Source organism: Anabrus simplex, chromosome 2 (genome assembly GCF_040414725.1).
Source record: "Anabrus simplex isolate iqAnaSimp1 chromosome 2, ASM4041472v1, whole genome shotgun sequence".
NCBI lineage: Eukaryota > Metazoa > Arthropoda > Insecta > Orthoptera > Tettigoniidae > Anabrus > Anabrus simplex.
The window spans coordinates 931612339-931626346 of NC_090266.1; the positions used below are offsets into that span (position 1 = coordinate 931612339).

Below are 14008 nucleotides of genomic sequence, written 5' to 3' on the forward strand. Positions count from 1 at the left end.
GGTTCGAGCCCTGCTGTCGGCAGCCCTGAAGATGGTTTTCCATGGTTTCCCATTATTGCTCACCTATTGTCACTCGTAATATTTCACTTTCATATGCAGCATTTCTAGCACCATAGCACTTCGCCTAATTCAATCACACATCATAGTGTTAAATATATATTTGTTTCATAGTGTTCTTACTGCCTAGAAACATTTTTTAGGATTTCATCAAATATTGTGTGTTCTTTAAATATGGCTGATGATGACCCCGAGTAGGGTTAAAACTAGTCCCATGTAATGTAAATACATGCAGTGTAAATATATATATGTGTCATGTAATATATATAATAAGCTACTCTTCATGTACCTTGAAGATTGCTTGTTTTGGTGACCTTCAATGTGTATAGCTTGTGATTCCATACAGTAGGAGCAGTTTGGAATGATTATCCAGGTTATGAAAAAATTAAGACATATATTTATCCCCTTAGCATGGTTGGCGTTTCAATCTACTGCTCCTCTGGATTATGATAGGAAAATAGGTCAGAACATGCTGAATGAGCACACGGGTATTTACACACACATAGATTTTAATTAATTTTAAGTTGGTTTTCACAGTTGGTCATCATTCATTAGCATTCAGAATCGAACACAAGATGTTGAGCAGTTATTATGTTAACAAAACATAGGATAGTTTCAAACAGGATATGACATGTACATAGAGGATGGCTGCCCAGTTGTACTTCCTCTTAAAACAATAATCACTACTTGACTTAAACTCAATATGCGCACATTCCAAACCGATGATTAAAGCCTACTTTTAAAATATAGAACAGGATTGTAATATTTTGAAATGTAACGTCTGAATAACTGGACAAAACGCATTACTTTCTACGTTCACAAAATGGCACTCTGCAACAGGAAGCATCGAGCTTGTTATGTACAGTGCACAGTACTCCAGACTGAGTGGTTAAAGTATGCATTCATCCCAGGATCCTTGCAGATGTTGTTCAGTTTAACACTTTGCTTTACGCTGCACCGACACAGATACATTTTATGGAAATGATGGGATAGGAAATGCCTAGGAGTGGGAGAGAAGTTGCCTTGCCTTAATTAAGGTACAGCCCCAGCATTGGTCTGGTGAGAAAATGGGAAACCACGGAAAACAATCTACAGGGCTGCCGGTGGGGGTTCGAACCCACCATCTCCTCAATGCAAGCTCGCAACTTCACGCCCCTACCCGCACGGCCAACTTACCTATTAATTCAGTTTTATATTTCTTGTATATGAAGGCCAATTACTCAGTAACGATTGCAAGTACTTTGCAATATTCTGAGTGTGCGCCCTGATAAAGCATGTGTCTCTGTTCATTGGCCCCTCATCTTGACTGAAAAATTCTTTCCACGGACCATAAACTAGTACTTTACAGACGTGATATTGACCAGGAATTGCTAAAAGCTTAAATGATTCCGTTAATGTGGGCTGTTCTTTGAATAAACATATCGGAACATACCCGATATGTGATACAAATTATTATAATTTTATTAAATATCACCTATTCAATGCATAATAAACTAATAAGGACTTACATCTTTATTACATTGTTAACATAGTACACGTGTCGCTCCTTTTTGTGAGCATCATCAGCCAATTAACTTTTACCCAGGGTTTAATAAGATCATGAACATATTCTGTTGAGCTAAAATATACTTTGTAACCATGAGTGACAAATAATACACTGACTGACAGAGCAAATGCAACACCAAGGAGGAGTGGTTCGAAAGGGATGAAAGTTGTGGAAAAAACAGAGTCGGCACGGAAGAATAATTGATGTTTATTTCAAACCGATATGCAGGTTACACAATGCGCACGGCATCGACTCAGTAGGATGTAGGACCACCGCGAGCGGCGATGCACGCAGAAACACATCGAGGTACAAAGTCAATAAGAGTGCGGATGGTGTCCTGAGGGATGGTTCTCCATTCTCTGTCAACCATTTGCCACAGTTGGTCGTCCGTACGAGGCTGGGGCAGAGTTTGCAAACGGCGTCCAATGAGATCCCACACGTGTTCGATTGGTGAGAGATCCGGAGAGTACGCTGGCCACGGAAGCATCTGTACACCTCGTAGAGCCTGTTGGGAGATGCGAGCAGTGTGTGGGCGGGCATTATCCTGCTGAAACAGAGCATTGGGCAGCCCCTGAAGGTACGGGAGTGCCACCGGCCGCAGCACATGCTGCACGTAGCGGTGGACATTTAACGTGCCTTGAATACGCACTAGAGGTGACGTGAAATCATACGCAATAGCGCCCCAAACCATGATGCCGCGTTGTCTAGCGGTAGGGCGCTCCACAGTTACTGCCGGATTTGACCTTTCTCCACGCCGACGCCACACTCGTCTGCGGTGACTATCACTGACAGAACAGAAGCGTGACTCATCGGAGAACACGACGTTCCGCCATTCCCTCATCCAAGTCGCTCTAGCCCGGCACCATGCCAGGCGTGCACGTCTATGCTGTGGAGTCAATGGTAGTCTTCTGAGCGGACGCCGGGAGTGCAACCAATCGACGGGAAATTGTTCTGGTCGATATTGGAACAGCCAGGGTGTCTTGCACATGCTGAAGAATGGCGGTTGACGTGGCGTGCGGGGCTGCCACCGCTTGGCGGCGGATGCGCCGATCCTCGCGTGCTGACGTCACTCGGGCTGCGCCTGGACCCCTCGCACGTGCCACATGTCCCTGCGCCAACCATCTTCGCCACAGGCGCTGCACCGTGGACACATCCCTATGGGTATCGGCTGCGATTTGACGAAGCGACCAACCTGCCCTTCTCAGCCCGATCACCATACCCCTCGTAAAGTCGTCTGTCTGCTGGAAATGCCTCCGTTGACGGCGGCCTGGCATTCTTAGCTATACACGTGTCCTGTGGCACACGACAACACGTTCTACAATGACTGTCGGCTGAGAAATCACGGTACGAAGTGGGCCATTCGCCAACGCCGTGTCCCATTTATCGTTCGCTACGTGCGAAGCACAGCGGCGCATTTCACATCATGAGCATACCTCAGTGACGTCAGTCTACCCTGCAATTGGCATAAAGTTCTGACCACTCCTTCTTGGTGTTGCATTTGCTCTGTCAGTCAGTGTATTTTACAGATAATGTAACAATAAAAGTTATTATGTCTTGAAGTTAAAACACATCTAAAATCTTAGTATTAACATTGTCTTTTAAACTTATGGACGAAACTCATCTGTTGAACATCATTTTAAAACCATTTTAAAAACCTTTTGAGATCTGGCTAATTATATTGTTTCAGTTTTTCTTGACTTGTGTAATTGTCCTTGAATCTTTGTTGTATATAATAACGATTTTATGAAGTTAATAATTGCCTATTAAGAACCATTGCCTTATTCTCGTTGTTACTAGAGTAACACTAGTACAATGTGTATTGGCATAAATCCAATATTGTCAATACATCGGTCTTGTTTTTGAATGAACTTGTTAGTAAAATTAAAACGTTCTAATGTAAAGTAGAATTTTTAGGAACAGCGCAAGTTTCCAAATTGAGCTTGTTGATATATCTGTTATAAAATATTTTAAAAATATGTTTAAGAAGACTTCGACTATAATTCTGTATAAAATTCTTTTTGCAGGAATTATCACTCGCCCTTCCTTTTGCTGCGTAATTGTCTAGTGTTACTCACAACCTCGTGACAAGTACTTGTTCCGTTTGCGCTCCTTGTATTATACGAGTGTGACTGGGCTTGCGTTTTGGCGGGGAGTGGGAAGGGGAAGTGAAGGTGGGCGGAGCATTGATAGCTACAGTAGATGGTGGAGGGGGCTACCTGTGAGTAGTAAGGGGAGGAGTTGATTTTATTTGCGTTGATAAGCTACTAACTTTTGTCGGATTAAAATGATAATAGAATTTATTTATATCAGATTTAAGCATTTGTATTAATTTTGATAATTGTACTAAATGGGGGTTCTTTACTTCAATTTCATAATTTACGTTTTTATCTTGTTATATTGCTGATCTAAATGAATGTATATATTTTCCAATTCCGTCATTACTTTTCCCTTTTTTACTCTTTTAAAAATTCTTAAATCCTCGCTACAGTCTATTGATACCTGTTTCCCTCGGCACCCATTGGTACAGCGGATCCACGACCTGCTGGCTGGGTGTTTGGATGCCAGCACCAGAATCACATTTATTTGGCTCCCAAGCCACATGGGTATAGAGGGAAACGAGTTAGCAGATACAGCTGCCAAAGTGGCAGTAACACTGCCCCCGTTGCCGTACAAGGTTGCGGCAAGTGATTTTTCGCTCTCAGCTGAGACATCTAGTTATGTCCCATTGGGAGATGGATTGGCAGGCTACTCCTCTTCCAAATAAGCTGAGACCGATAAAGGGTACAACGAAGGTATGGGGGACTTCACTTCTGACTTCTCGGAGGGAATTATGTGGTATTATGTCGTCTTCGGATCGGCCACAGTATCCTGGCGCACTCCCATTTATTGAAAGGAGAAACCCCTCCGGTGTGTACTTGCGGTGATCATCTTACCGTGGTACACATCCTTACGGAGTGCGTGGACCTGGTCGATCTGCGTTGTAGTCTAAAACTCCCACGTACCGTCTCCCTCATCCTGCGTGATAACGAGCAGTCTGCAGAGCTCGTCATCCGTTTTATGAGGGATAGTGGTCCTTTTTCTCACGTGTAATATTGTTCTTGTCTTAGTGTATTTTTTGTTGACTGCGCTTTTATACGATCGACTCTCTTTTAGTTCATGTTGCGTATTTTAATGTGTTATTTTAACTCGTAACTTGAATTATATGTATATATCTGACCAGGCAATGCCTTATTTCATTATCACCTCTTTTTTCTATCCTTTTATTAGAAAATAAGGCATTGTGAATTAGATCCTCTGATTGTTTTAACCCCATAATCGTTTTTTCATTACCAGTTCTTTTAAACTCTAGTCAGTGGATGCATTTTAATCTTTAAACTTTTCATTTTTTATTTATCATTTCATGTCGCCCATCTCGTACCATTAGGGGCCGATGACCTTCGTTGTTAGGCCCCTTTAAACAACAAGCATCAACATTCTTAAATCCCTTTCAATAGTTGTAAAACAGTGTCCAGTTTGACCAACTCCTTGGCTGAATGGTCAGCGTACTGGCTTTCGGTTCAGAGGGTCCTGGGTTCAATTCCCGGCTGGGTCGGGGAATTTAGCCTTCATTGGTTAATTCCAGTGGCCCGGGGGCTGGGTGTTTGTGTTGTCCCCAACATCCCTGCAACTCTCACACCACACATAACACCATCCTCCACCACTATAACACGCAGTTTCCTACAAATGGCAGATGCCGCCCACCCTCATCGGAGGGTCTGCCTTACAAGGGTTGCACTCGGCTAGAAATAGCCACACAGAATTATTAAAAAGTGTGCAGTTTCTTGCATGCGAGCGCTCATTGCAAAATGTTTCTTGTGTTTCGCTGCATTTACATGTTCAAGATAACTTATCAGAAAGCTTCGGCCAGTTTGGCCAACGTACGATTAATTGCACTCTGCACATGCAAGCCTTTAAATTCCTGATCCTTGATATTTATTGCTATTTATATTAACATTGTCATTGGAAAAAGTATTTTGGTTCGTGTTTTGGGTTTTGAAGGCGATGTTAACATCTAGTTTGTTAATGGTATTAGTGACTTGGTATATGGCTGGGTTAGTAAAAGTTGCAAACTTGGATTTCTTATTTTTATCTGGTATGAGATTTGTAGCCAGTTTTATTTTCACTTTTTTTGCTAGTTGCTTTACGTCGCACCGACTCAGATAGGAAGGAAGTGACCGTGGCCTTAATTAAGGTACAACCCCAGCATTTGCCTGGTGTAAAAATGGGAAACCATTTTCAGGGCTGCCGACAGTGGGGTTCGAACCCACTATCTCCCAGATGCAAGCTCACAGCTGCACACTCCTAACCGCACAGCCAACTCGCCCGGTTTTTACTTTGTTAATGATCTTAATGTTAATACTAAGATTTTAGACCAGTGTGTTTTATCTTAAAGGCATAACTTTTATTGTAACATGATCTGTAAAATATTATTTGTCACTCATGCTTACAAAGCATATTTTAGGTCAATAGAATATGTTCACGATCTTATTAAACCTTGGTTAAATGTTAATTGGCTGATGATGCTCACAAAAAGGAGCGAAACATGTACCATGTTAACAATTTAATAAGGATGTAAGTCCTCCTTAGTTTATTATGTATTGAATAGGTGGTATTTAATAAAATTATAATAATTTGTATCACACGGAGAACTTCAATACGGACAAAAAATGAAATTTATAACCTGCAATATACCCGACGTACGAGTACAAAGCGTTAAACGTAAAAGCGTTATACTTATTGAAAAGTGTGGTTTTATTGACTGCATTAGCTTAGTGGTTGAATGTATGGTCCCTTCTTATTTACACTATTGTGCAACAATAGGCCTTTTCATGAATGAAAGGTATTTCCACTACTGAACATCTCCAACAAGGTGTTTTATTGTGATTAATTTCTCTCTCCTATTCAAAAAGGAACTGTCAACATTGATTAGAGTGTCGTTTAAACGTTAAGTTTAGATACCTTGATACATATCCCCACTACCAAAGCTTCATCCATCGGGTTCATTCATAACTTGGCCTTTATCTCCTCATTTTGAGTACCCTTCTAACATTGTTCCCACTTGTTTGTACCAGCAATATTCTGGCTACTTTCATATCCATTACTTCCAACTTATAAGATACCCTGAACTTAAGTAATGTAGAATATTAATTTATAATTTAATAATGGTTCAGTCATGGAGAATAAGTAGAGGGAAACCAAGGGAACCATGGTTACTCAGTTTTTATTGATTTAATGTGATGAATACAAATTGGATTTGGAACTAAGTGAGGCCACAAAGCTAGTATAGAGGATTGCGGAGGTGCTTAATTCATTTACAGAAGCTGGCAGACTGAATGCTGAAAGGCAAAACAGTCTGTAATGAAGATGTATTTGTGTGTGTGTTTAAAGTTCTTAGATTTGAACCCTCTTACTTTAAATTGTAATGCCACTGCAGCTAGATATTTAAGCAGTGTTCATATCATCAACTCAACGTTCATTTTCCTGTTTGATTTAATTTTTTAATATTATTTCCATGTTCATTTGTCACCTGTCATTATTTTTTAGGATACGCATTTATTTTTGTGTTTCTTTCTATTATAGCATTGAAGGAGAATATGTGCCTCTACCAGATGACGAAGTGACCTATCGTCTTTGTCCAATTCCTCCAAAGTTAGAGAAATATCAAGCTGTTCATGTGAAGATTACTCACCTGACGCCAGAAGTACATCATCGCTGGGACTGTCCAACAACCCCAGATGGAATTCATAGACATCCTCAGTGAAATTTTTGAAGGCATATGAAGGTGGCTAATATTCCACATGTCCTTTTTTCAGAAACTGCTTGCTATTTAGATGCATTTACATGAAGAATGTCATGTTTGATCAGTTTTCTGGAGAAAGGTTTCATATGTATGCGTAAAGAGAATGTATTCTAATGTGGGTTTTTTTTTTTTTTTTCAGTGCATAGTATGCAATAGACATATCTGATCAGTTGTAAACTGTTGCGTGATGGGCAATTATGTGTGGTGCTCCGGAAATGCTTTATGCTTTTGTTCTGTTTGTTAATGGTATTTTGTTACTCTCAGCATTTTATTTTTAATGTTCACGGTGATCAAGTAATATATTCACTGTGTGTACAATTTTAATAGAACAAGCTATTAGGTTTTTTACTGGAATCCTCACTGCTATTGTTGTCTAGGATTGGGATCACTAAACTTTGTTTAAAAAAAAAAATCTGACCAGGTGAGTGTATTGGTTTAGTCTACACTCCAGTGAAAGCTTCCAAGTAATTTGTGTGCTTGAGATTTTCTTTTATCAGTTTAATCAATAGCTGCTTGACATGTATAACCAGGGTACCTGTCTCAGCTCTTGAACTCAATTACTGAAAATGTTGCACTTGTATCTTCATTCCATATCTACTGTATTTTCATTTGAGAAAGAACTATACTTACAAATATTAATTTGGTGTTAAGAACACAATCTACTGTATTTTCATTTGAGAAAGAGCTATGCTTACAAATATTAATTTGGTGTTAAGAACACTATTGCCAAACCTGGACACTAGCTCTACTACACTCTCGGGTCAAGTTAGGAACTCAAGCAATAGTTGGAGACCCTGGATCATATATACACTCTAGTTTTATAGATACCAGTTCAATTAACATATTCTGATTTGAATTATCAGCTCTGAAAATTTACCATTTTGTCATCATTTCAATAACTCAGTATATGCATCATTTGTTGAAATGGGGGTGTCATGTTTTTACATTGCTTTAGATCCTAACCTTTTGTAATTGTGACCTTGGTCAGTACCTAGGGGTTTGTGTCAGTTTTTCTTTCACATGATTTTTAACAATTGTAACTTTTAGTGTATTAATAACTGGCTGTATTTGTTTGTGGACATTTATTCAGGACATGCAGAACGAGTGTGATCGACACATCATTTGTTTTATCTCACTAATTCCTCTGACGAAGTCGACATCAGGAAGGGCATACATTCGTAAAAACTCGCTACGAAGATTCGTCTCGCAACATACTCGACCCCGTAGAGAAAAGTGTATCGTATTATCTTAGTAGACAATATTGATACAAAATAACTTGGTGGCCAATCATTTGTCTCTTGTCAGTTGAGCAGTAGGCCTACCACACAGTAAACCTGATCACTGCTTTCATTTTAATAGTCTTGCACTGCTGTCTTCACTGCCATCTCGTCAGCCATGCACTACAATCGAGACCGAGAGCATTTGGGGTCCCGTCTTTTTGAACCTTTCAAAAACAGTATAGAGTCCAAACTGTGTGAAGCTATTCTCCAATGGTTTCTGGAGAGGGTCTCTGATATTCCCAGCCCGTGTATGTGTAGCAGACTGTAAATGAGATAAGAGAGACCGCATTGTTTAGGTTAGGTATGGTATTGCCCGGATAGTGCCAAAAGGTGATAATGTTGATTCCCATAGAGAACCTGCACGTTCCATGACGGAATGAATGAAAATATATAACAGGAAAATTTGCCGCTTTTATGGATATCTATAAACCACACCCGGGCAACCGGAGTGGGACACTGATAATATGGATATCTATAGGTGTGGCGGTAAGGCGTTTTATGATCATGTGTAATTTTGTACATTCGTTGTCTCCCATTTTTCATTAACACATACCGTAGTATGTTTTGTATGGCGTCTCCGAAAGTCGTTGAAAGTAAGTGAGTACATAAAAAATCAATATTATTATTTCTTAGGTACATTGGGAAGTAAAACAGTTGTGATTGGATTGTTTTTTTTATCACGTTTTAAATCTACTTCTCTCCCAAAAAACCCTGTATTGGCCTGAGTTATGAGATATTAAACGATCACCATGATCTTGCCTGCCTGTATTAATAGGCCTAACAACCTCCGTGAATATTTCGTAACTAAAGTAAATTTGTTTCCTCATCCTGAAGTGGTGCAGTTCTTCTTTACACAGGCCCCCAGTGGAAAGGAGTTGCATGCACCATTTTTACCGCAAATCAACCGTCCTGCCATTCGTAAATCTCTGGCAGTACGGTACCAGAAATCGAACTCAGGCTCCCGAGAACTGCAACTAATTGTGCTAACCATTACGCTGGCGGACATTCTTAACTACAAAACACAGATATATATACATGACTGATTTGTGCTTGCAATGCATGGGTCGGACACGAAACTATTTTCCTATGTGTGCATCGTCATCAGAGCTGCAGTAGGCCTACGCTACGGAGGCAGATATTTCTTAACTACGAAACACAGATGTACCGCATGACTTTGACGCATGTTTTCATTGCATGGGTCATACAGGCGAAACCATTCACAAATTTTTGTGATGTCACCAGAGCTGCATAAGTCTTGTAGCCGCTTCGAAGCGGAATCGTTGTTCCCTGACGAATTACGTTGAGGGTTCTTGTATGCAAGATTTATTTTTTTCATTTTCTTCATCTCGAAAAGCCAAGGTGGTCTAATACATGAGTAAATACAGTATTGTGTTAAATTAGTAGTCTTTTTGAAATTAGAAATCAACATTTTTATTCATCACATGGACCACTGCAAACTTTTTTTTCAGTTTACATCTTGTTCCCAATGTCACTGAAATACATTAAAATTTATTGAAATTGTTAGTTTTTTAATTAAGTACAGCACAACTTACAATAACATGTTACGTGATAATTTGAAAATATCTTTTATTTAGCTCATCCGACTATGTAGTATTCCTAATTATGTAATTATTAGCTACCCATTTTATTATACAGTTGAAATGCAAAACCATGCCACACTCGTATGTATACATTTCATGTATTTACGGCTGTAATATTTTATAAAAACTAATTTATTTGACAAAATGTTAGAAATTTAAAATACAGTGTATTATGAGTTCTTGCTGAAGGAAGTTTGTATAGTACTTTGCCTTTGCCATCCAAGATTCATCCTTAACTTTACAGTAATTGAACACCATAGATTTTCAGTCCTGAGTGAAGTGACCATCCTGCCCGTTGGAGAAAAAGGAACAGAGTGAACTGCTGATCTAAATCTTACAATTTCCTCTGGCATACCCTACGTTTTGATGTGTTGTGGCCTTGTGTATGCTGACAAACTGTTGATTTCGTATCATGTGGTTTCTTGTCTGAGCAGGGGAGTTGGCAGTGTATTAGGGGCGCACAGCTGTGAGCTTGCATCTGGGAGATAATGGGTTTGAACCACACTGACGGCAGCTCTGGTGCTGGTTTTCCGTGGCTTCCCATTTTCATACCAGGTAAATGCTGGTGCTGTAGCTAAATTAATGCCACAGCTGCTTCTTTCCCACTGCTAAGCCTTTCCTATCCCATTGTTGCCATAAGACCTATATGTGTGGCCACGTAAAGCAAATTATTAAAAAATTAAAAGAAAAACTTCTTTTCTCATGCAGATACTGTTGTGAACTGCTTGACCCATCCCATGATTCTCTTTTCAACAACACGTGCCCATTCGTGCCAAAATTAAAGTATCACCGAAACACTTGCTGTATAGTTACAGCACTGTTAGCTTGGTAGAAAAATGTTTTGACAGTAGATTGTCAATATTTATTCATCCAGTGTTCCATGCTGATAACCAGGGTTATGCCAGGTGAGCAGATAGCAATACTTCAAACTACACTACACAGTGAACATCAGCTAATGCATCATGACCAGTATTTGTACACAGTTCAAAGTGGGTGGTGGTTTCTGCCACACCTTGTAGTTCAGATCACTTGGCCTCTGTTTAGTAAATTTTATCTGTGGGGTTAAATTTTGTCTACTAAGATGAGAGGACTCTTTCTACCGACCATTAATTATTCCTATTCTGTTAAACTGCTGGTGAGTTTGTTGACTAAGCTCAGTCCGGGCACAGAATTTTTCAGATCAGTGACGCTGTTCAATCTGAAGTTGAGCATATGCTCCATGCCAACATATTATGTTTCTGCTGTCCTATGTCCAAGTTTGAACACCTGCAAAAAAATTACCCAAAAATTACCCATAAATCACACTGTTCCAACATAATACCAATGTAATTGGTCCATTATTGGACATTATAAATTTTCCAGCTAACTCATTCCTGTTGCTGCTAAACATATTGTGTTTGATTCTGAAACATCTGTTCCAACATTTTGCACAGAACACTACATGTCCTTCGACGCTTGCAGCTACTCTTCATGTAGAGTGAAGATTGCTTGTTTTGGTGACCTTCGATGTGTATAACTTGTGATTCCATAAAGTTGGAGCAATTTGGATTGATTCTCCAATTTATGAAAAAATTAAGAGACATATTTATCCCCTTAGCATGGTTGGAGTTTCACTCTACTGCTCCTGTAGATTATGACAGGAAAATAGGTCAGAACATGATGAATGAGCAAACAGGTATTTAAACACACATACATTTTAATTAATTTTAGGGCCGATGACCTTCGATGTTAGGCCCCTTAAAACAACAAGCATAATTAATTTTAAGTTGGTTTTCACAGTTGGTCATCATTCATTAGCATTCAGAATCGAACACAAGATGTTTAGCAGTTATTATGTTAACGAAACATAGGATAGTTTCAAACAGGATATGACATGTACATAGAAGATGGCTGCCCAGTTGTACTTCCTCTTAAAACAATAATCACTACTTGACTTAAACTCAATATGCGCACATTCCAAACCGATGATTAAAGCCCACTTTTAAAATATAGAACAGGATTGTAATATTTTGAAATGTAACATCTGAATAACTGGACAAAACGCATTACTTTCTACGTTCACAAAATGGCACTCTGCAACAGGAAGCATCGAGCTCATTACGTACAGAGCACAGTACTCCAGACTGAATGGTTAAAGTATGCATTCATCCCAGGAACTTTGCAGATGTAGTTCAATTTAACACTTTCCTTTATTTAACATTTTTATAATGTCCAATAACGGACCAACTATATTGGTATTATACTTTGCTTTATGTCGCACCGACACAGATAGGCTTTATGGGAATGATGGGATAGGAAAGACCTGGGAGTGGGAAGGAAGTGGCCATGGCGTTAATTCAGGTACAACCCCAGCATTGGCCTGGTGTGAAATTGGGAAACCACAGAAAACATAAGGGCTGCCGACAGTGGGGTTCTAACCCGCAACCTCCAGAATGCACACTCGCAGCTGCGCGCCCCTAACCGCACAGCCAACTTACCCGGTAGTTCAATTTTATATTGCTTGTATATGATGGCCATTTACTCAGCAATGATTGTAAGTACTTTGCAATATTCTAAGCTTGTGCCTAGATGAGGCATGTCTCTGTTTTCAGTGGCCCCTCATCTTGACTGAAAAAAAAACTTTCCACAGACCATAAACTAGTACAGTACTTTACAGGCGTGTTATTGTCCAAGAATCACTAAAAGCTTAAATGATGCTGTTAACGTGCGCTGTTCTTCGAATAAACATGTTGGAACATACCCGACATACGAGTACAAAGAGTTAAACGTTAGAAAGGCGTAATACTTACTGAAAAGAATGGTATTATTGACTGCATTAGCTATTGATTGTATGTATGGTCCCTTCTTATTTACACTATTGTGCAACAATAGGCCTTTTCTTGAATGCTGAACATCTCCAACAAGGTGCTTTATTGTTTTTAATTTCTCCCTTCTATTTGGAAAGCACAACAACTCTCAACATTGGTTAGAATGTTGTTTAAATGTTAAGTTTAGATACCCTGATACATGATATATAATTTGGCAGATTATCCACTCCCAAGATTTTATACCAGTGAATGGTTTTCCTTTCAGTCTTGCCGATCAACACCTGACTTGGGGAGATTGTATTGTGGTACTGCTTTCGTCGCCTTCTTTGTTTGAATTGAATGAACTAGTTAATTCTAAGAGTTCTTATGTGCGTGTTGTTTAATCATAGTAAGGTAGAGAGTTGTATCCATATTCAATCCTTCATGACTTGAGAAGCTAACAAGCTTTCCTTCTTTTGAAGACTAAAGCTCTCTACTGAAAAATTAAAAAATTAACTTATTTTTAGGTGTTCAATATCTTATATTGGTATATGACATTGTAATTTCTAGTACAGAGATACTTTTATTCTTAAGATACCTCTTTAAACAACAGTGATAATATTGTATTCATTTGTAGATTCTGAACATAAGCTTATGATTATAAAGCGTAAACTCGCAGGTTGTTTTAAAACATATTGTTAATTTTCAAACTTTCTCATTTTAAGAAATAACTACTATTCTTGTTTTCACAATTTTTTGTGACCTAGAATTAGATTTTATTCTGATAATGAATTTTGAGCCTGCTCTTTAACAAATTCTTTCCCAACAATAATACTGCATATTTGTGTTCCACTGAAGCAAAGGATGTTACATTGCTGGGAAACAATAATCAGTATTTG

At 39.1% G+C, this 14008-nt stretch overlaps 1 protein-coding gene across 4 annotated transcripts in view; it reads left to right on the plus strand.

Annotated features, from left to right (window-relative positions):
- Nucleotides 1-10511, plus strand: part of LOC136864561 (cold shock domain-containing protein CG9705) — a 144589-nt gene extending 134078 nt beyond the window's left edge. For all 4 annotated transcript variants that reach the window (XM_067141701.2, XM_067141700.2, XM_068226338.1 and 1 more), the window contains exon 4: nucleotides 7223-10511. In XM_067141701.2, coding sequence (XP_066997802.1) covers nucleotides 7223-7403 — 181 coding nt within the window. In that variant the 3' untranslated portion in view covers nucleotides 7404-10511. The remainder of the gene's footprint in view (nucleotides 1-7222) is intronic.
- The last annotated feature ends 3497 nt before the right edge of the window (nucleotides 10512-14008 follow it).